The sequence below is a fragment of the Rhinoraja longicauda genome, chromosome 1 (assembly GCF_053455715.1).
Source record: "Rhinoraja longicauda isolate Sanriku21f chromosome 1, sRhiLon1.1, whole genome shotgun sequence".
Lineage (NCBI taxonomy): Eukaryota > Metazoa > Chordata > Chondrichthyes > Rajiformes > Arhynchobatidae > Rhinoraja > Rhinoraja longicauda.
The window spans coordinates 40,145,639-40,168,469 of NC_135953.1; the positions used below are offsets into that span (position 1 = coordinate 40,145,639).

General features: G+C 42.0%; 1 protein-coding gene across 1 annotated transcript in view; it reads right to left on the reverse strand.

Moving 5' to 3' along the window:
* The window catches only part of npr2 (natriuretic peptide receptor 2), a 161,937-nt gene that overhangs the window by 128,925 nt on the left and 10,181 nt on the right, over positions 1 to 22,831 (reverse strand). The window contains exon 5 of the mRNA XM_078396012.1: positions 5,004 to 5,139. Within this exon, the coding sequence (XP_078252138.1) occupies positions 5,004 to 5,139 (136 nt within the window). The remainder of the gene's footprint in view (positions 1 to 5,003; positions 5,140 to 22,831) is intronic.

Here is a 22,831-nt window from a genome sequence, read left to right on the forward strand (position 1 = left end):
CAAACAATGACTCAACAGCCATCAATGCAACTTAGACCTGCGGAGCTCCCATTTCTCACATAATTACACTCTTCATGGATGCTGCAAGAAAGAGATCAGTCATTTGAAAGTTGAAAAGATTACAGAGTTAGGAAAAGAAAACAGTGAGATAAACTATTTCTCTGCAATGTAAACAGGAAATGACTGCATCTGCCACCAATATGCTGAGTGAGTGAGTCAAGGGTGAAGCGCTGATTTCAAGCACAATATTTTCAACTCCAGGTTTCTGGTTACCGACCAATTTTAAATATTTATGGAGTTTAGTTTTATGATGCATTACTTCATCCCATTAAGAAATACAGCAAGCAACACTGCTGAATGCACAACATTAACATTTATAAGCTGCAACGATCTCCAAGCTAATTATTGACCGGTTAAAAGAGCAATGTTTAGTGGCTTCCAGATTGACATTCCCTCCTTTTCTTTGAAATAAATTATGACCATTTTATATAATGCAGCAACCTTGCTAGAGAGACAACAGAGAAAATTGCTTGAGTCAACAACACTGTGTAATATAATGCTTCCTGCTCTGCACTTGGTGTATTTAGAGTACTGGCTGTCAATAGCATTTTTGTTTGAAAATTGAACTATAAAAAAAATGTATAGCACCAATAATTTTTAGGAATAGTCACACTCAAGACAGGCTACAAGACGAGGTGGAAAGCTTAGCTGAAGAAATTTCAAGACTTTTCAGGACTCTTCTTAGTGGATAGGACCTGGTGAGAGAGGAGAGATTTAATAAGGAATTCAGGGGCAATATTTTCACTCAGAGGATAGTCTATATCTAGAATGCACTGTCAGAGGAAGCTTTAGAATCAGATACAATTACAACATGTAAAGGATATTTGGATAGGACATGAATATCAAGAGATATCGGAGATAACTTTGCGAAATATATTTGTAACACTTTTCACAATATTACAATGTCACTCTGCATTTTACAAGCAAGAAAATCTATTTTTAAGAGAAGTCACCGTTGTAATTTATGCATGGAAAGATTGTTTTGACGTGTGGCATTTGGGAGTGACAGTGATAAAGATGGGACTGGTAGAATCATAAAGAAGGATGAAATCAATGAATAGAAATAACAAAAAGGTAAGGGGTAAAAAGGTATTTCAAGGAGAACCTTGGCACTAAACTTGGAACGACAAACAAATGATTATTTGAATTAAAGCCATGTCATTACAAAAGGATGGTATTTTAAAGCACAACCTTGGAAGCACTAGGGGAGGTGACAAAATGGGACTTGACATTTATGAAATGCAGTTTTAGAAAAGATTGGTGCAAGTAAGGCCTTAATGGATGATAAACAAATGTCAAACTTCCTAAATAAATACTTTGTATTTTTTCATTTCACAACAATGACAAAATACCAGCAGCATATAAAAGCCTCAAAAGAGTCATGGGGAGGAAGATAGTGAATTTAATGTGTATGTAAATATTAATGGGGAATATATTGGGACTCAACAAATTACATGGACCTGATGATGAAAGGAATCATTAGTAATTGGCGTAACATTAGTTAGACTTGTCTAAACTCTTTAGATTTAGAAATTGGCTGTTCATTGAATATTTTAACTGAGCAGATCACATCATGTTGAATTTTTTGAAGTTTCCATTAGAATGTCAATTTAAAGGTGTTAACATGGGTTTCTCTATAAAGACATTGGAGGATATTTATTAAGGCTTGACATTAAAGGTTATTACATAAATAAGAGAAACTTGAATTGGTGATAAATATAGCTCCTCAGTTGATGGTCGGTTACGAACTAGAAAGCAGAGTATCAGCAAATTTGGCACAGTATTTATTGTGCTGGGTCCTTACTTTGCAGCACAACAAGCAATATTTTGGATGAAGGAATGGTGTGTATCCAGGTTTCCAAATTATGCTAACTTTGGAGAACAGTTATGTAGATGCGAGTTACAAAATCACATGGTAAGTAGGCATTGGCGTCAATTCAAACAAATGTCAAGAAACAACCAAAACTGCAGATTCGGTACTGTGCATGTTATACCATTGTGCAGTGTCAACTTACTCCCAGTAAGCAAGTACTGTGAAAGATGCTGCAACAAATCAGCAGTTTTATTTGTTTCCTGATATTTGTTTCAATTCACATCAATGTCTCCTAACCATGTGATTTTGTAACTTCCAACTCCCATCCACATAACTGTTCTCCAAAGGTAGCATAATTGTGAAAAATGACAATAACATAAGGAAGTATAAAATAACCCACTTTGGATTGAAGAAATAGTAAAATTTAGTAAGCGGGAAGAAAATAAAAATAACAAGAATAAATGGATTTTATTGTCCATTTGTATAAATCATTAAAGATTGCTACACACTGATGAAAAATAAATCCAAATGGAATGTTGCCATTAATCTCAAGGAGACTGGAATACATAGGCATGAAAGTTAGGCTTCAGCTGCACAGTCTTGGCCAGTTTCCACCTGGCACACTGCTTCAATTCTGGGCACTGAAAGTCAGGAAAGATATAAGGACCTTAGAAAGGTGACACTGCAGATTTGCCAAGAGGCAATGAAGGAAACTGCATTTTGTTTTTAATTTTCGTGTTGTGAATGCTGGTTGTAATTTTACAGGAGTAAATTCAAAATGAAAGTCGGAGTCCATTTTACTCCATTTCCTCCTCCAACTTAGGTTTCCTTGCAGGTTGCCCTCCAAGTCATTCAATATTCTAATATGGAAGTATATTGCTGGACCTTCATAGTTGCTGAGTCCAAACCTTGAGAAACCATAGGAGTATCTTCACCAGGAAGACTCCGGCAGGGCGAGATAACAGCTCACCACCACTTCAGAAGGTGTTTTGATATGGGCATTAAATGCTGCCCTTGCCAGGGATGCCAAGATTTCAGAAAATGAATAAATAAATAAGATACCATTATGGCCATGGTTATAATGTTACCGAACATTTTGTTATATCTGTCTGTCTGTCTGTCTGTCTGTCTGTCTGTCTGTCTGTCTGTCTGTCTGTCTGTCTGTCTGTCTGTCTGTCTGTCTGTCTGTCTGTCTGTCTGTCTGTCTGTCTGTCTGTCTGTCTGTCTGTCTGTCTGTCTGTCTGTCTGTCTGTCTGTCTGTCTGTCTGTCTGTCTGTCTGTCTGTCTGTCTGTCTGTCTGTCTGTCTGTCTGTCTGTCTGTCTGTCTGTCTGTCTGTCTGTCTGTCTGTCTGTCTGTCTGTCTGTCTGTCTGTCTGTCTGTCTGTCTGTCTGTCTGTCTGTCTGTCTGTCTGTCTGTCTATCTTCTATCTATCTATCTAATACTAAAACTCAGATCTTGTGTATATATTTTTTTGTGGTTTGGCCTGATATATTCGTAACAGCGATTGCAGCAAAACGGCGGACCGTAGCGCGACGGTTTTCACACTGCCTCAATCGCCAATCTCGCGCTCGCTCGGCCGTGATATTTTCATTTAATTTGGTCGCGTGTTTTTTAAGTTACAGAGGTTTTAAAGCGCTGCCCCCCCCCCTTTTTCAGGGGGGCGCTGCGGTGCAGATTTAGTTTTCAGCTTGTGGCTTGTGACGGCTACATTGTTTCGAAAAGTTTCCAGAAAAGGATTTAGTTTTCAGCTTGTGACGGCTACATTGTTTCGAAAGGTTTCCAGAAAAGCACTGATTGTTTTGTTATTGCAAGTCAAGTCAAGTCAAGTCAAGTCAATTATATTTGCAACCCATGTTGACCAAAGTGCTGCACATCTGATTAGGAAAAAAAAAAAAAAGAAGGTTATAGAGGTCACTTGACATACACAGATCAGGAGGACGGGCCCAACGGGCACACTTGGAGAGTAAGAGTGGGGCTGGGGGAGGAGAGAATGGGGGGTGTGGGGACGGGCCCAACGGGCCCGCTTTGAACGGGCACACTTGTTCTAGTATAATACTAAAACTCAGATCTTGTGTATATTTTTTTTTGTGGTTTGGCCTGATATATTCGTAACAGCGATTGCAGCAAAACGGCGGACCGTAGCACGACGGTTTTCTCACCGCCTCAATCGCCAATCTCGCGCTCGCTCGGCCGTGATATTTTCATTTAATTTGGTCGCATGTTTTTTAAGTTACAGAGGTTTTAAAGCGCTGCCCCCCCCCCCCCCCCTTTTTCAGGGGGGCGCTGCGGTGCAGATTTAGTTTTCAGCTTGTGGCTTGTGACGGCTACATTGTTTCGAAAAGTTTCCAGAAAAGGATTTAGTTTTCAGCTTGTGACGGCTACATTGTTTCGAAAAGTTTCCAGAAAAGCACTGATTGTTTTGTTATTGCAAGTCAAGTCAAGTCAATTATATTTGTATAGCACATTTAAAAACAACCCATGTTGACCAAAGTGCTGCACATCTGATTAGGAAAAAAAACAAAAAAGAAGGTTATAGTGGTCACTTGACATACACAGATCAGGAGGACGGGCCCAACGGGCACACTTGGAGAGTAAGAGTGGGGCTGGGGGAGGAGAGAATGGGGGGTGTGGGGACGGGCCCAACGGGCCCGCTTTGAACGGGCACACTTGTTCTAGTCTATATACTAAAACTCGTTTGTTATCTTGTTTGTGACTGAACTTCAGCCAAAACGGTACACGAAAGCGTGACAATTTTAAGCCCACCTTACTCACCATTGTCACTTTAGTGATAATGCAAGTAGTTTTATTGAAATCGGTGTTATATTTTTAAAGTTATTCACATTTTAAAGTTTAAAAGGAGGGGAGGGGGGAAGGGGGGAGTGGGGGAGAAGGGAGAGGGGAGGGGGGGGGGGGTTGAGGAGAGAAGGGAGGGAGGACAGGGTGCTGCACCAATGCAGGAGAGGTTTGGGCCCAAAGGGTCCACTTTGTGAATTCTTCAATACATTTTAAAGATATATCTTTATGTTTTACATCAATGAATTTTGATGATCAGCAATTGTGATGGGCTGCAATGAAAGGCAAACTGAAGGTTTTCAATTAGAAGCATCAATAATAGATCTTAAAACTTACCTTGGAATTGCTGACCCAGCATCTTCTTGGTGATTAGTAGTCCATCTTTTTTGGACCCGCCTCCCGCTAGTGTCTCATTGAGAGCCTTAGCATAGAGCAAAATTCCATCATAAAAACAACCAGCAATAAAATTCACCTGAAAAATAAAAATGGAAAATGTCGTTTTAGCTACACCTTTAGAAAAAACAAAAATGAGCTAATTAAAAGTTAGTTTAGTTTAGTTTAGTTGAGAGATAGAATGTAGAAACAGGCCCTTTGGCCCACCGAGTCCACACCGACAAGCGATCCACAAATACTAACTCTATCCTACATACACACAAGGAACAATTTACAATTTTACCAAGCCAAATAGTCTAAAAGCTTTTACGTCTTTGGAGTGTGGAAGGAAACCAGAGCTCCCTGAGCAAACCCACACAGGTCAGAGAGAGAACGTATAAACTCCATACATACAGCACCCGTAGTCAGGATCGAACCTGGGTCGCCAGCGCTGTAAGGCAGCAAATCTACTGTTGCGCCACTGTGCCGCCCAAATAGACTTGTGTTTTTTGGGGGGGTTCGACAATGTTTTACAATTCATGTCCTATCATAAATGACTAAATGAGATGGAACTGGATTCTTGGAAGAATTATCTTATTGAAACATGTAAGATCCTAAAGGGGCACGACAGTGTAGACTTTGAGATGTTTCTATTGTTGAGGGAGATTCAGACAACGGGATATAATTACAACATTATGTGGTGGTCATTTCAAGCTAAGGTGAACAGTAATTTATTCTCAGAGGGTGGTGAATGTCAAAGAGACAGACAGCATGGAAACAGGCCCTATGGCCCAACTTTCCCATACCGACCAAGGCCTGCAGACCGTGGGTATGGAGAGGATGTTTTCACTGGTGGGAGACTCTAGGACCAGAGGGCATATCCTTAGAATAAAAGGACGTAACTTTAGAAAGAAGATGAGGAGGGATTCCTTGAGTTAGCGGGTGGTGAATCTGTGACATTCATTGCCACTGTCGGCTGTGGAGACCACGCCATTGAGTATTTTTACAGTTTCCATTGGGTATTTTATTGTCCAGGCAATTGTCCAACAGCCAATTTGACCAAATTTCTTCATGCCGACTATGATGTAAATTTGATCTAGTCCCATCCACCCATGTTTAACGAATATCTCTCCAAACCTTATCTAAGCCCTAGACAGGAACTGGAGTAACTTTGCAGGTCAGGCAGCATCTCTGGAAAAAAAGGATGGTTGTGGTTTTGGGTTGGGACCTTTCTTCAGAGAGCTTATCTAAGCTCTCATGGTTTTAGACGCCTCCATCAGGTCACCCCTCCAGCTCCCATGCTCCAGGGAAGAGAGACCCCTCAACTTTCCATACTCCAGGAAAGAGAGACCCGTCAAGCTCCCATGCTCCAGGGAAGAGAGTGCTATCCTATCAAGGCTCCTCTTGTAACTCATCCTCCAGTTCTAGTGACATCTTTGTGAAAAATCTTTTCCACATCGTTTCCAGCTTAATTACATCCTTCTAATGGCAATGTAACCAGAATGCCCATAATACTCCAAGTATAGTCTCACCACAACTTGTAGTTGTACCTTGTTGTCTCAACTCAGGTATTGATTGGCTGGCTGATAAGGACAATAGTGCCAAATGCCTTCTTTCCACAGTTTCCATTCAAGTCTCTGGAGCAGTACTTGAACCTTCAACTACCTGACTAGCCAAACATCAGTAAAACACCAGTAGAGAATATTGCCCAAGGACCCACACGACAAGAGTTCCTTAGGATTGCATTCTAAGCACAGGCATGCTAACTACTCCCGCAGTGACCTTCCATTTTTAAAAATAAACTCAGGAACAGGAACATTTGGAGACTATCGCCTAACATTCAAATCCATTCACAGGGTAACGAAGCTGCCTACACCTGCTTGCAGCAGAACCTAAACAACAATAAAGAGAAGGTCTGATAAAGCAAGTGGCAAACTATGATCAACTCAAGGATAAGTTTCACCTCGGTCACTCTCCCTTCTCCCCTCTCCCGTCAGGCAAGAGGTACAGAAGTGTGAAACACATGGCTCCAGATTCAGGGATAGTTTCTTCCCAGTTGCTATCAGGCAACTTAATCATACCATCATCAACTAGAGAGTAGTCCTGAGCAACTATCTACCTCACCGGAGACCCTGGGACTATTAAATCAGACTTTACTGGATTTTATCTTGCACTAAATGTTATTCCCTTTATCATGTATCTGTACACTCTGGATGGCTTGACTGTAATCATGGACAGTCTTTCCACTGACTAGTTTGCACGCAAGAAAAACCTTTCACTGTACCTTGGCACACGTGACAGTAAACTAAGCTAAAACTTTGCCAAGGATTGCACAGTTATATCTTTACCGTTTCCCCTGATGTTAACATCCTGAGATTCTCACTGACAAACTTAACAAGATCATTCACATTCATGCTGCAAATTCAGGAGTTGGTCAGAAGCTGGACCTCTTCAGGAGTTGGTCAGAAGCTGGATCTCTTCAGGAGTTGGTCAGAAGCTGGATCTCTTCAGGAGTTGGTCAGAAGCTGGATCCCTTCAGGAGTTGGTCAGAAGCTGGATCTCTTCAGGAGTTGGTCAGAAGCTGGATCTCTTCAGCAATTTTTTCAGTGCATCCCACAGTCCTCGTCACTCTCGGTCGACTCCACTTAAAGATTCCACTGCTAATTTGCAAAGTAAATGCAAATCCAATGTTTTGTAATAGCAGCCTGTCTTCTTTGCATAAATTATTGTCTAGTCAGCAAAGCTGTAAATTACTCCGTTTATTCTCATCCATACAGTTTTCATAAATATTAACACTGAATTCTGGCCAGACTACAATATTTATACAGTATATTTGGCTGAAAACTGGTGTTTAACAGAGTATAAATCAGTTCTAAACCTCCAATGGCAAAATAATCAGCATTCTGGCTATGCGCAAAATAGTGGAAATAAAAAAGCAGAAGGATATGGTCCTAGCATGGGCAAATGGAATTTGTGTAGATGGGCAAAGAGGTCAGCAAGGAGAGGTGGGCTAAAATGCATATTTCTGCAAATTTTAATTTTCCTGTGTAATTGTAAAATAGACAATTATGGAAGAATCCGAATTCATATCCCAGTAATGAGAGCTTAAGTGGTGAGATGAAAGATCATCAATATGAAACAAATAATTCTGTTTCCCTCTCCACAAATGCTGGCTGAGTATTCCCAAAGCATTGTTTTATTTCAGATTCCCAGCAATCACAATATTTTGTTGTTGAATTTGCACTTGATTAGCACAGACAAAATCCCAAATACATCAGAAACATTATCAAAAAATATTATAAATTCCTTAGCATTCCAAAACTGTATTGGCTGCAAAGGCTGGGTTAGCTCAACTCAACTCAAGTGTTATTGGTTCTTCTCATCTACAGTCACCCTTATCATTGATAGAGCTGCAGCATCTTATGTATGTTCTTATCTTCTGAATGATGTGGAGCTGTGCAATGTAGATTTTGCTCTGCAAGGACTCCACAGAAATAAATACTTTTGAAGGGTAGTCACTATTGTGTGAACATATGGATTAAGAACTAGAGTAGTCCACTCTGTCCCTCAGCTTGCTCTGCCAACTCAATAAGATTATGGTTGATCTGATTGTAACCTCAACTTCATAGTGACCTTTTGCCCCATTGATTATCAAGAATCTATCTACCTCTGCTTTAAAAATGTACTGCTTCCACCAGAATTGAGAAAATGAGACTCAAGACTCTTGACCAATCCGAGAAAAATAAATGTTCCATTATCCATCTTAAATGGACATCCCCTTATTTTTAAACAAAGCACCCAAGTATTAGATACTCCCCCAAATGAAAACACCATCCCTACCTTGTAAAGACCCAATCAAATATAATGTTGCTTTCACGTCCTCTTTCGGTCTTTTAAACTCAGGAAATACAATTCAGGGTGGTCCAGTGTCACTGCTCACAGAACGGGTGCCTCACAACCCCAGTGATCCAAGTTCAATTCTGATCTCTGAGCTATGTGTGTGGAATTTATGTGTTTTCCTGTGATCATGTGTGTTTAGTTTACTTTAGTTCAGAAATACAGCACAAAAACAGGCCCTTTGGCCCACCAAGTCCACTCCGACCAGCGATCCCTGCATACTAACACTATCATACGCACTATCCTACATACGAGGGACAATTTACAATTATACCAAACTAATTAGCCTACAAATCTATATGTCTTTGGAGCGTGGGAGGAACCAGCGATCGCATAGAAAATGCACACGTCATGGGGAGAACGAACAAACTCCGTACAGACAAGCACCCATAGTCAGGATTGAACCCGGGTCTCTGGCACTGTAAGGCAGCAACTCTACTGCTACGCCACCCTTCTGATGTGCTTCTGGTTTCTCCCACATCCCGAAGATTTGCAGACGAGTAGGTTAATTGGCTTGTTTAATTGATGGTTAAGGAAATTGTCCCTGGTATGTGAACCAGTGGTAGAAACTGGATGCATTATAAGTGGTCGAAGCTGAAAGGAATCAATTGGAATGTGGCGGAATAAAAAGGCGGTTAGTGTAGGATTAAAGTAAAGAGGTAATAATCAACTCTCTTATGCATGGCTCCGGAATGAGAGAGCACTGGATAAAATAAGGAGTCACCATTTAAAACAGATAAGGCATATTTTACCCAATAGACCGTAATTCATTGGAATTAATTTACCCCAAAGGGCAGTGGAAGCAGTTGAATATTTTTAAGGCAAAGGTAGATCAACAGAGTGGTAAGTCTGTGGAATTCTCTGCCACAGAAGGTAGTTGAGGCCAGTTCATTGGCTATATTTAAGAGGGAGTTAGATGTGGCCCTTGTGGCTAAAGGGATCAGGGGATATGGAGAGAAGGCAGGTACAGGTTACTGAGCTGGATGATCAGCCATGATCATATTGAATGGCGGTGCAGGCTCGAAGGGCCGAATGGCCTACTCCTGCACCTATTTTTTATGTTTCTATGTTTCTAACACCTGATAAGCAAATGAGTAATGTTACCTGGGGTGGACAGTTAATATAGAATGAAGGATATAACCTGATTTACCTTGATCTGCCTGACCCGCTCAGTTACTCCAGCATTTTGTATCTACCTTCGATTTGAACCAGCATCTGCAGTTATTTTCCTATTCATCTGATTTACCTTGATCATGTTAAATGGTGAAGAAGGCTGATGCAGCTGGCTGGTCTGCCTCTGCTCCCAGTTCATATGTGCATTGGAATGAATTATAAAAGGTTGAAGCACTGACACCTATGCCTTTAGCACACCGACAGACATCTGGCAATGCGTTTGGGTCTGATACGCTCACACAAACAAAACTGTGACAATGAACAAATGGCCTGTTCTTTAATGAGGTTGCTTGAGAAATAAATATTAACCATGGCATGGCAATAATCAGGTTAGTTGTACTTCTGGCTTTGCTGCTGACATTTAGCAGATTCATAGCTCTCCTGAACAAAGGTCACAGCAGCTTCTGTCAGGTTAATCATTCCTCACCCATGCGTTGTGTTGTGACAATGTAGTGAGGCTCTTATATACAGATAAAATGACTTATCCCCAAATTCTTTCAAGATAACCCCAAAGAAGTTAAGCACGGTGTGCGTGAATGAATTGAGTTGTAAAGCATTTCATACAAAGATGATTTAGAGTGTTAATGGAGGCAGCATTGGTTTTGTTAGTGTTAATGCATCACTAAAAGCATTTTGCATGTATAATGCATTTGAACATATCAAAGCACTTTCGAGGGAGCAGGATTTGTGCAAACCTCCAACAGATGCACCATAGAAAGCATAGTTGGGTTGCATCATAACTTGGTTTGGGAACAACTCTGACTTGAAGAAACTCCAGAGTTGTAGATGTAGCCCAGTCCATTACACAGACCAGATGGACTCTCCTCAAGACATTTCCATTAACTTTCCCAAGTTCTCTTGTCTATATGTCTTTCTTCATGGTAAAAACAGAGAACTATTCATTGAGGACCTAGTCTACCTCTGATCACTCAACACGTAGATAACTGCTTTGGTTTCTGAGAGGCCCTATTCTATCTCCAGTTACTCTTTTTGTAATTGTAATTGGAATACTTTATTGCCACATGTGACAAGGCACATCAAAATTATTTGCTTGCATACCCAAGGTATGCAAATAGCCGCCACATAAACGGCATTGACAAAGTTACAAAGCATCCCATACCAGGTCCCCCTTGGTCTTCCCACTCTCCCCCCCCCCCCCCCCAACGGCAGTCCCCCCGTGCCTTCATCAACCACTGTACTGCCAATCGTGGGTCGACACGCAAGGCCCCACCGCTGCCACCAAGGCTCCACCGCTGCCATCAAGGCCCCACTGCTGCCGCCAATGCCCCACCACTGCCACCAAGGCCCCACTGCTGCAGCGAGACTCCATCATCCCGCGAGACACCATCCCTTCCGCTGAGGCTCTGTCGACTGTGAGATTCTGACAGCCGCTAGGCTCCACCGCCACCGCGAGGTTCTGTCGGCCGCTGCGAGGCTCCACCCACCCAGGCAGGCAGGCCGCCGCCCAGGTTCTCTGTGGCCTCCTGGAAGGTGTCTGCCTTAATGTTTCTATTAATATACATAAAATCCCTTTGGATTCTCCTTAATCATATCTGCCAGTGCTATTTCATGCCCCCTTTTTGCCCTTCTGATTTTCTTCTTATATATGCTCCTCAGTCCCCTACAATACTCCAAGGATACACAATCACAACCGTCTATACCTGTCCCATGCCTCCTCCTTTTTGCTGACCAGCGTCTCAATTTCTCTTGTCATGTCTGGTCCCTTTCTTCTACTATTTGCCTTGCAAGGTGGCAGACAAAGGGCATTATCAAAAGATAAACATTCAAAAGTCATTTGAGGGAAGAAAAGATGCAGGAAGAATGTTAATTTTCAGAAATGTACATAATGACTTCAATATGCAGCTAACTGTATATTCTGTGCTGAGAGCAAGCACCAGAGAATGACGTTCTATTCAGGAACGGTTCTGTGCCTTCTAATGCCTTCCATTACCCTGATATTTAACCAATACGATCATAATGGAGCTCTTAAAGAGGATCTCTGTTTGCTCACATAATGGTCACTGAATTTCAAAAGTCATCTATTAGCTGTGAAGCACATTAATGCACCTTATGGCTATTTGGTGCTAATATGAAATTAGCAGAATTGGCAGATTTCTGTTTTTTTCCCCCAATTCAATTCATACAATTATTTAACATGCATCTAAATATTTTAGTTGATCAATGGATGATGTTTGGCATTGTACAAGAGACAAGAGTATTTAATTGTCATATGTATTGAAAACAGAACAATGAAATTTCAACCTTCAGCTTCAATCACAAACACTGACAAGGCATTCCAGGCACTCATCACCCTGCGTGTAAAAAAGTGGCCCTAAACATTTCCTTCAATGTTTCCCCCTCTCACCTTGAAGCTATCCCCTCTAGTATTTGATTTTTTTCCATCTGGTGAGAAAAGTCCGACTGTCCACCTTATCCATGCCTCTCATAATTTTATATCCTATCAGGACTCCCAAAAACCTTTGGCATTCCAGAGGAAACAACCCAAGTCTGTCCAAGCTCTTGCTGCAGCTAATATCTTCTAATCCAAGCATAATTCTGGTCAACCTCCTCTACATCCTTTCCAAAGCCCCCACATCTTTCCTGTAATAGGACGACCAGAAGTGCATACAATACTCCAAATGCAGCTGAACCAAGTCCTATAAAGCTGCATCATGACTTCCTGGCTCTAATACTCATATGCCTTCATAACCACTTTACTTGCGCTGCCACTTTCAGAGGGTTATGGACTTGGACCCCAAGAACCCTTTGTGCATAAATGCTGTCAATGGTCATGCCATTAATTGTATATTTTCTTTCTCCCTCATATTCCTCCCCATAAACGCTATTCACTTCAACCACTACTTCTGGCAGAGAGTTTCTCATCCTCCAAAGTCTTTCGATAAGGAAGTTGCATTGGGGTTCCCCATTGTACTTCTTCATGCCTAATGTTGTTCCTGTATTTCAGAAAGGCAGTAGAGAGAATACAGGGAATCACAGGCTGGTGAACCTCATGCCAGTGGTTGGGAAGCTATTGGAGATGATTGGGTAAATAATGGGTTAATCAGGGTCAGTCATCATTCCTTCCAACACATTTTGTCATCATTCCACTGCGAAATCTTCTCAAGGGATGCCTACTTTGACGCTCTTACCTGCTAACTATCTGCCTAGTCTACAATTTATTAGCCAGTTCTTCAGTAAGTTCTGTAGTAATTTCTCTTATTTGGGTTTAACATAGTTCTTTCAGACCCAAATTTCTGATTACAAGACTAGTTGCTGAATTCTACCATGTTGTAATCACTGCTTCCTATTATATTAATGGATCTATTGCTCTGAGATCATTTATTACACTGGTCTCTTATTACAAGATCCGAAATAACCTGTTTCCTAGTTGGCTCCATAACCTAATGTTCTGGAAAACTAATCCAAATATACCTCCAGTACATTCACATGGTTACCATTTCCAAATTGATTAACCCAATTTACATTAAAATTAAAATCACCCATAAGTAATGTACTACTCTCCTTCACACTACGGCGTCAGAGATGTCCTCATTCTTCAGGAAACGGGGCTTCCCCTCCTCCATTATAGATGAGGCTCTCACTAGGGTCTCTTCTACATCCCGCAGCTCCGCTCTTGCTCCCCATCCCCCCAATCGCAACAAGGGCAGAATCCCCCTCGTTCTCACCTTCCATCCCACCAGCCAGCGGATCCAACAAATCATCTGCCAACATTTCCGTCACCTACAACGGGACCCCACTACTGGCCACATCTTCCCATCCCCTCCCCTCTCTACATTCCGCAGAGACCGTTCCCTCCGTAACTCCCTGGTCCACTCGTCCCTTCCTACCCAAACCACCCCATCCCCGGGCACTTTCCCCTGCAACCGCACGAGATGCAACACCTGTCCCTTTACCTCCCCCCTCAACTCCATCCAAGGACCCAAACAGTCTTTCCAGGTGAGACAAAGGTTCACCTGCACCTCCTCCAACCTCATCTATTGCATCCGCTGCTCCAGATGTCAACTTATTTACATCGGCGAAACCGAGCGCAGGCTCGGCGATCGCTTCGCTCTACATCTGCGCTCGGTCCGCATTAACCAAACTGATCTCCCGGTGGCCGAGGACTTCAACTCCCCCTCCCATTCCCAGTCTGACCTTCCTGTCATGGGCCTCCTCCAGTGCCATAGTGAGGCCCACCGGAAATTGGAGGAACAGCACCTCATATTGCGCCTGGGCAGCTTGCAGCCCAGTGGTATGAACATCGACTTCTCCAACTTTAGGCAGTTCCTCTGTCCCTCTCTTCCCCTCCTCCTTCACAGATCTCGCTCTATCTTCCTGTCTCCACCTATATCATTCCTTTGTCCCGCCCCCCCTGACATCAGTCTGAAGAAGGATCTCTCCCGAGATGCTGCCTGACCTGCTGAGTTACTCTAGCATTTTGTGAATAAATACCTTCGATTTGTACCAGCATCTGCAGTTATTTTCTTATACTCTCCTTACACCCACCTTTTCCCCATTATTGTGTAGAAAGGAACTGCAGATGCTGGTATATCCCGAAGATAGACACAAAGTGCTGGAGTAACTCTGCGCATCAGGCAGCATCTCTGGAGAAAAAGAATGGGTGACATTTGGGTCGGGATTCTTTTTCAGACTCCTTCATCAAGCCTGAAGAAGGGTACAGACCAGAAACGTCACCCATCCTTTTACTCCAGAGATGTTGCCTGACCCACTGAGTTACTCCAGCACTGTGTCTATCCTCCTCATTATTTCTATTTTCTGTGGTTATTATTTGGGAACCTACCACTGTCATCTAACCCTTGTTTTTTTTATCTCCACCCGAATGGACTCGACATCATCTAAGCCTAAACCATCTCGCACATCGAACAACTTTATTTTTGTTAAATCAGCAAATCTACTCCACCATCTTTTCTTTCCTGCTTGTCAAATATCCCTCTACACAGATTCCAGCTTTGATCACCTTGTAACCTTTATCTCCGCAAGGCCTATAGAACAAACTAGTTTGTCTCTACTTGGATAGCATGTGACTTTAGATGTCGAGTTCATATTTTCTTCTTTTGATCACCTTCACATTAACCTTAATGATTCATTTGTTCCATACCCTTGTTTACGTCCTGTTTTTGTATCTCACATCTCTACCTTTGTTCCCCTCTAACCTCCTTCCCCCCAATGCCAGGCCCCTGACATACATTTAAACCCTCCTCAGCAGCATTAGCAAATACGTCCAGTTCCTGCCTAAGTGTACTCCATCCAGCTTCTTCAGGTTCCACCTTCACTGGAAGAGTTCTCAATGCCTCAGGAATTGAATCCCACTCTCGCTCACCATCATTCTGATGACATGATCACCTTTGCCTGTGATACAACCTTTAGTGATTGGTATATTTGTACTCAAGAACCCTTTGTTCTTCTATTCAGAGAGTTGTGAATCTGTGGAATTCTCTGCCTCAGAAGGCAGTGGAGGCCAATTCTCTGAATGCATTCAAGAGAGAGCTAGATAGAGCTCTTAAGGATAGCGGAGTCAGGGGATATGGGGAGAAGGCAGCAACGGGGTACTGATTGAGAATGATCAGCCATGATCACATTGAATGGTGGTGCTGGCTCGAAGGGCCAAATGGCCTCCTCCTGCACCTATTGTCTATTGCCTATTGTCTATCCTACCTTCCAAATAATAATCTTATTCTTCCGATCAAAGTCTACCTCATTTGTGATATTTGTTATAAATTTAATTTGTCAATTGTTTGATCATTATGAGCATTTATTAATGATTTTCTATAATATTTTATTTTTAGCATTGATTTATACCCATTCAAAAAAACTGTCTTGAACCACTACTTAGATTTTGCCTGTCTTATGAAAATCTGAATCATGATTATAGCGCAATGATTCCAAAATGATCTTTGTTGAACATAAAGTTACCCACCTATGGAAAGCAAATGAATTTGCCCCCTGAATTTGCGTTTGCTGTTCTGATTCGTATATTATGTTTATTTTATTGGATACATTTCAAAAACTAAGAAAGATGTAATCGACTTCTTAGGATCTATTCTCACTCTCCCATCTCCTAATGTATTTATTAAGGTTGCTAAATCAAAATCTTCACTTTTACAGCTGAGCATGCATTTGTAGAGTTCTCCACAAGTACCAAGATGTGATTTTTAAACGGTAGATGGTGATGAGGTCATAGGGGATAGGAGTAGAATTAGGCCATTTGGCCCTTCAAGTCTACTCTGCAATTCAATCATGGCTGATCTATCTCTCCCTCCTAACCCCATTCTTCAGCCTGCTCCTGTTAATTTAAAGTTGCTTAAATTAAATTACTGATCAATTCCCCAGGGTAGAGGATTCAAGAACCAGGGGACATAGATTTAAGACGAGAGGGCGAGATTTAATAGGAACCTGAGGAGCAACCTTTTCACTCGGTGGTGGGTATATGAAATGAGTTGCCATTTGAGGCAGGTACTATAACAATTTATAAAAGACACTTTTATAAATTATACATGAACAGGAAAGGTTCAGAGGGATGGGGGTAAATGGCACTAGCTTAGATGGGACATCTTGGTCAGCATGGATGAGTTGGGCCGGAGGACCTGTTTACATGCTGTATCAATCTATGACTATGACTAATTTTTGTTTGCTTAGTGCAAAAATATCCTGGATATTAACTGGGATAGATTGCATAACCAGTGTTGGCCATAGTTAAGATAAACACTTGGGATCTGGACTTTCTGCTGGATTCACAGATTGTTTTGGTGGATTATGTTAGAAATGAGGAATTCAGTGCAGAAATCCTGTAACATGTGCACAGGCCACTACAAAAGAGGGTCTGCTACATTTTAGCACAGTTTGTAGTTGAGAAGGCAGCCAGTTATATTCATAAACCACATCCCTATCTTGCATTCTTTTTTTCAGTTATTTTGACCCTAAGAAGTACATTGTAGGGGCGATTGAGTATAATTTTTGAACATTTGTTAAAAAAAACTGGCTACCATGCAATAACGTAAATATAAATTTGTTCTGTCTAGTATTTGGTCAGTCAGTTATTTCAAATGTTGTATTACTCACAGGAGGTGGACTGGAAAAGAATTGAAAGGCTTATTTCTTGTTGGATTAATTTAATGTCAAGTTGCTAAATACACCAAGAAATTATTTCCACAAGCAAAAATGTAGTTTAAAAACATGCCTTTTGAAATGCTGCTGATTTCACAGGTCCATGGAAGATTTCACTTTCCATGGTATGCCATTGGTGGCAAAACTCAGGTTTTAGAAAACTTCCCACAGCTAACCCCATATAAATTGAATGATAGATTGCTTTATTTTGTTATTTAGTTTAGAGATACAGAGTGGAAACAGGCCCTTCGCCCAGAGTCCGCACCGACCTGCGATCCCCACGCATTAACAGTATCCTACACATACTACGGATAATTTACTTTTAAACCAAGCCAATGAACCTACAAACCTGCACATCTTTGGAGTGTGAGAGGAAATGAAGACCTCGGAAAAGACCCATGCTGTCACGGGGAGAACGTGCAAACTCCATACAGACAGCACCCGTAGTCAGAATCGAACTCAGTCTCTGTAAGTGCTGTAAGGCAGCAACTCTACTTACTGCTACGCCACAGTTCTAACACTAGTTCTAACAGTGTATGGATCTTTGATTATGGTCTAAACATTGTTATTTGGAGGTTAATTTAATATGATGCAAAATAGATAAAGAAAAGCAGAACAAGAATGTGGAGGAACAGTGCAATTCAATTAACAAGGATTCATAGCCATAGTAAAATAGACCCATCCATTTAACAAAAAAGGGAGGTTTAATGGGGATACAGATATGAACATGTCAACACCAGAGACAATGACAAGGAAGTAGCAGTAATATTGAATCATTATTTCACTTGCGTTCTTACTAAGGAGTTGGAAGAAGTGGACATAGCTTTGGATGACGAGCTGAATAATGAAGTGCACTTAAAATACAGAAAGGATAGACAATAGACAATATGTGCAGGAGTAGGCCATTCGGCCCTTCGAGCCAGCACCGCCATTCAATGTGATCATGGCTGATCATTCTCAATCAGTACCCCGTTCCTGCCTTCTCCCCATACCCCCTGACTCCGCTATCCTTAAGAGCTCTATCTAGCTCTCTCTTGAATGCATTCAGAGAATTGGCCTCCACTGCCTTCTGAGGCAGAGAATTCCACAGATTTACAACTCTCTGATGTGAATATATGGTTGAATGGTACTTTATTCCCACATGTATTGAGGTACAGTGAAAATGTTTTCTTGCATACAGTTCAGTAAAAGTGTTATGATACATAAGCACAATCTTAGATTAAGTACAAGTGTGTATGAACAGTACGCTGAGATACTATACAAGAGTTGCCAGTTTTTGGCACCATTTTCAAGCCCAAGTCCTTAACCTGGCCATGAAATCAAACATAAAGATTACCAGGTCTCAATAAATTGTGACTGTAATTAGAAGATTCTTGGGAAGAGACAGCAACAGTATTACTGCACATCTAATTATTGGTTTGAAAAAGGTTGTTCACAAAGCACTGTGGATAGCTTAATATAATAAATGTACATAAAAAGGGATATAACACAACTGGTGAATCATACACAGTATGATTGCCTTCATCGGTTGCGGTGTTGAATATAAAAGTCAGAAAGTCATGTTGCATCTGTATAATGATTTGGTGAAGCCACATTTGGAGTATTGTGTGCAGTTCTGGTCGCCATATTACAGGAAATATGTGGAGGCTTTGGGGGGAGGGGGGTGCTACAGTAGAGAATGTTGCCTGGATTAGAGTGTACTAGATGTAAGGAGAGGTTACATAAGCCCAAATTGTTTTGGGTTGTGCATCAGAGGCTGAGGTGAAAGGCAGTTGTGGTGTGGGCATTGACATGATAAGACTATATAAAACTATGAGTTGCATAGACAAGGTAGTTTTCTTTTTCCCCCAGGGTGAAAATACCAAATACTAAGGGGCAAAGATTATGAGGTGCAAGGGGAGAAATTTAAATGAAATATACATGGCAAGTTTATTTTACACAGGGAGGTGATGGCAGGTACAATGTTTAAGAAGAATTTAAACAGGCCCAATAAACAAGTATGGAATTGAGGGTTATTGACCATATTCACATAGATGTGCAGTTTAAATTTACATCATGGTCAGCACAGACATGGTTGTTTGAAGGGTCTGTTCCTGCGCTGCATAGTTCCATGTTTTATATTCCACAGTATTTGGCTTAATATCGATGGTAGAAACAGTAATTTGGGGGGCGATTGAGGGATAAATAGCAATTACAAGTATAGTAATAGTGAACATAGATTTCAAAAGTGAAGATTTTGCTTTAGCAACCTTAATAAATACATTCGGAGAGGGGAGAGTGAGAATAGATCCTGAGAAGTCGATTACATCTTTCTTAGTTTTTGAAATGTGTCGAATAAAATACCCATAATATACTAATCAGAGCAGCAAACGTAAATTCAGGGGGCAAAGTTATTTGCTTTCCATAGGTGGGTAACTTTATGCTCACCAAAGATCATTTTGGGATCATTACGCTATAATCATGATTCAGATTTTCATAAGACAGTCAAAATCTAAGTAATAGTTCATGGAAGTTTTAATAATGGGGTTGAATCAATACTAAAAATAAATTATTATAGGAAATCATAAATAAATTCTCATGATGATCAAACAATTGACAAATTAATTTTATCAAAAATAAATGTGAGATAGACTTTGATCGGAAGAATAAGATTATTATTTGGAAGGTAGGATAGAAGAAGGATAGAAGATGTAAGGTTTGAGTACAAATATACCAATCACTAAAGGTTGTATCACAGGCAAAGGTGAACATGTGATCAGAATGATGGGGAGGGAGAGTAAGATTCAATTCCTGAGGCAATGAGAACTCTTCCAGGGAAGGTGGAACCTGAAGAAGCTTGATGGAGTACACTTAGGCAGGAGCTGGACGTATTTGCTAGTTCTGCTAAGGAGGGTTTAAATGTATGTCAGGGGCCTGGCATCGGGGGGAAGGAGGTTAGAGGGGAACAAAGGTAGAGAGGAGAGATACAAAAACAGGACGTAAACAAGGGTGTGGAACAAATGGACCATTAAGGTTAATGTGAAGGTGATCAAAAGAAGAAAATATGAACTCGACATCTCAAGTCACATGCTATCCAAGTAGAGACAAACTAGTTTGTTCTGATAGGCCTTTTAGGAGTTTAGAGGCACAGCATGGAAACTGGCCCTTTGGGCCCACCATCGATCATCTGTTCACGTTAGTTTATGTTACCCCCAGTTTCTCATGCACTCCCTACATACTAGGGGCAATTTATAGAGGCCACTTAACCTACAAATCCGCATGTCTTTGGGATGTGGGTGGAAACCGGAGCACAAGGAGGAAACCCACGCAGTGGAAAAGGCAGTTTAAAAAGAGCGCCAAGAGGACGCTAGTAGTCAGTTTGAAAAGTCCGGGAGCAGAGCAAGGACGCCCGTTGGCTGAGAAGAAAAGTACGTGTTAATTACAGTGGAAAAGGCAGTTTAAAAAGAGCGCCAAGAGGACACTAGTAGTCAGTTTGAAAAGTCCAGGAGCAGAGCCCAGTGAGAAAAGTGCGAGTCTTTGGCTGCGAGTCTTCGGCGTGGAGGCTGAGGTGAGGAGGTTACAATTGTTTTAAGCCAGAACTGTTTATAGACACAAGGTAATGGCGGAAAGGTTGGTGCAGTGTGTTTCCTGCAGGATGTGGGAAGGCAGGGACGTCGCTGGAGCTTCTGGGAGTTACACCTGCAAGAACTGTGTCCAGGTGCAGCTCCTGAAGGGACGTGTGGTGGAGTTGGAGAGGCAGTTGGATGACCTCAGGGCCATCCGGGAATGCTAGAGTTTCCTCGACAGGACCTATTGTGAGGCTGTCACGCCAAGGGTCCAGGTCGAGCGAAGGTGGGAGATTGTTTCAGGGGGGAGTGGACGAGGACTACAGGAGACCCCAGTGGCTGTGCCTATTGCAAATAGGTATACCCTCTTGGGAACTGTCGGGGCAGAAGACGTTTCCAGTCCGAGTGGCGGACCTGTTGGCAAGGATACTCGACAGGGGAGACCGAAGTCAGGAAGAGCCGTAGTGGTCGGTGACTCCATCGACCGAGGGACAGACAGAAGATTCTGTGGCAGCAGGAGGGACTTGAGGATGGTCTGTTGCCTCCCTGGTGCCAGGGTTCAACACATCACGGACCGGCTTCAGAAAATCCTAGTAAGGGAAGGCGATCAACCTGAAGTCGTTGTGCATGTGGGCACGAATGACGTCGGGCGGAAGAGGAAGGAGGTGCTACAGCGGGAGTTTAGAGAGTTGGGAAAAACACTGAGAAGTAGGACGTCGAAGGTGGTTATCTCTGGACTGCTACCGGCACCTCATGCTGGTGAGGCCAGGAACAGAGAGATAGAGGGTATGAATTTATGGCTGAGGGGCTGGTGCAGAGAGCAGGGATTTAGATTTCTGGACCACTGGGATCTCTTCTGGGCTAGGGGTGACTTGTACAAAAGGGACGGGTTACATCTTAACAGCAGGGGGACAAACATTCTGGCAGGCAGGTTTGCTAGTGTGACACCTGTGGCTTTAAACTAAGTAGTGGGGGGGAGGGGTTAACAAATTGTGAATATGAAGATGAGGTAAAAAAAGGGAATACAGGAGATATTGCAAAAGACTCTCGGAAGAATGGGAACAGAAGTTCTAGAGGGGAAAAGAAATTAAGGGCAGGGCCAATTGTGACCGATGTGAGAGGGGAGGTGAATACAGAAGTTAAAGTGTTGTACTTAAATGCACGTAGTATAAAAAATAAAGTGGATGAGCTTGAGGCTCAGTTAGTCATGGGCAAGTATGATGTTGTAGGGACCACTGAGACATGGTTACAAGAGGACCAGGGCTGGGAACTGAATATTCAGGGGTACACAATGTATAGAAAAGACAGACAGGTGGGCAGAGGGGGTGGGGTTGCTCTGATGGTAAGGAATGATATTCATTCCCTTGCAAGGGGTGACATAGAATCAGGAGGTGTTGAATCAGTATGGATAAAAATGAGAAATTGTAAGGGTAAAAAGAACCTTATGGGAGTTATCTATAGGCCCCCAAACAGTAGCCTCGACATAGGGTGCAAGTTGAATCAGGAGATAAAATTGGCGTGTCAAAAATGTAATGCTACGGTGGTTATGGGAGATTTCAACATGCAGGTAGACTGGGAAAATCAGGTTGGAAATGGACCCCAGGAAAGAGAGTTTGTAGAGTGCCTTCGAGATGGATTCTTAGAACAGCTTGTACTGGAGCCTACCAGGGAGAAGGCAATTCTGGATTTAGTGTTGTGTAATGATCCTGATCTGATAAGGGGACTAGAGGTAAAAGAGCCTTTAGGAGGCAGTGATCACAACATGATAAGTTTACTCTGCAAATGGAAAGGCAGAAGGGAAAATCGGAAGTGTCGGTATTACAGTATAGCAAAGGGGATTACAGAGGCATGAGGCAGGAGCTGGCCAAAATTGACTGGAAGGAGGCCCTAGCAGGGAAGACGGTAGAACAGCAATGGCAGGTATTCCTGGGAATAATGCAGAGGTTGCAGGATCAATTTATTCCAAAGAGGTGGAAAGACTCAAAGGGGAGTAAGAGACACCTGTGGCTGACAAGGGAAGTCAGGGACAGCATAAAAATTAAGGAGAGGAAG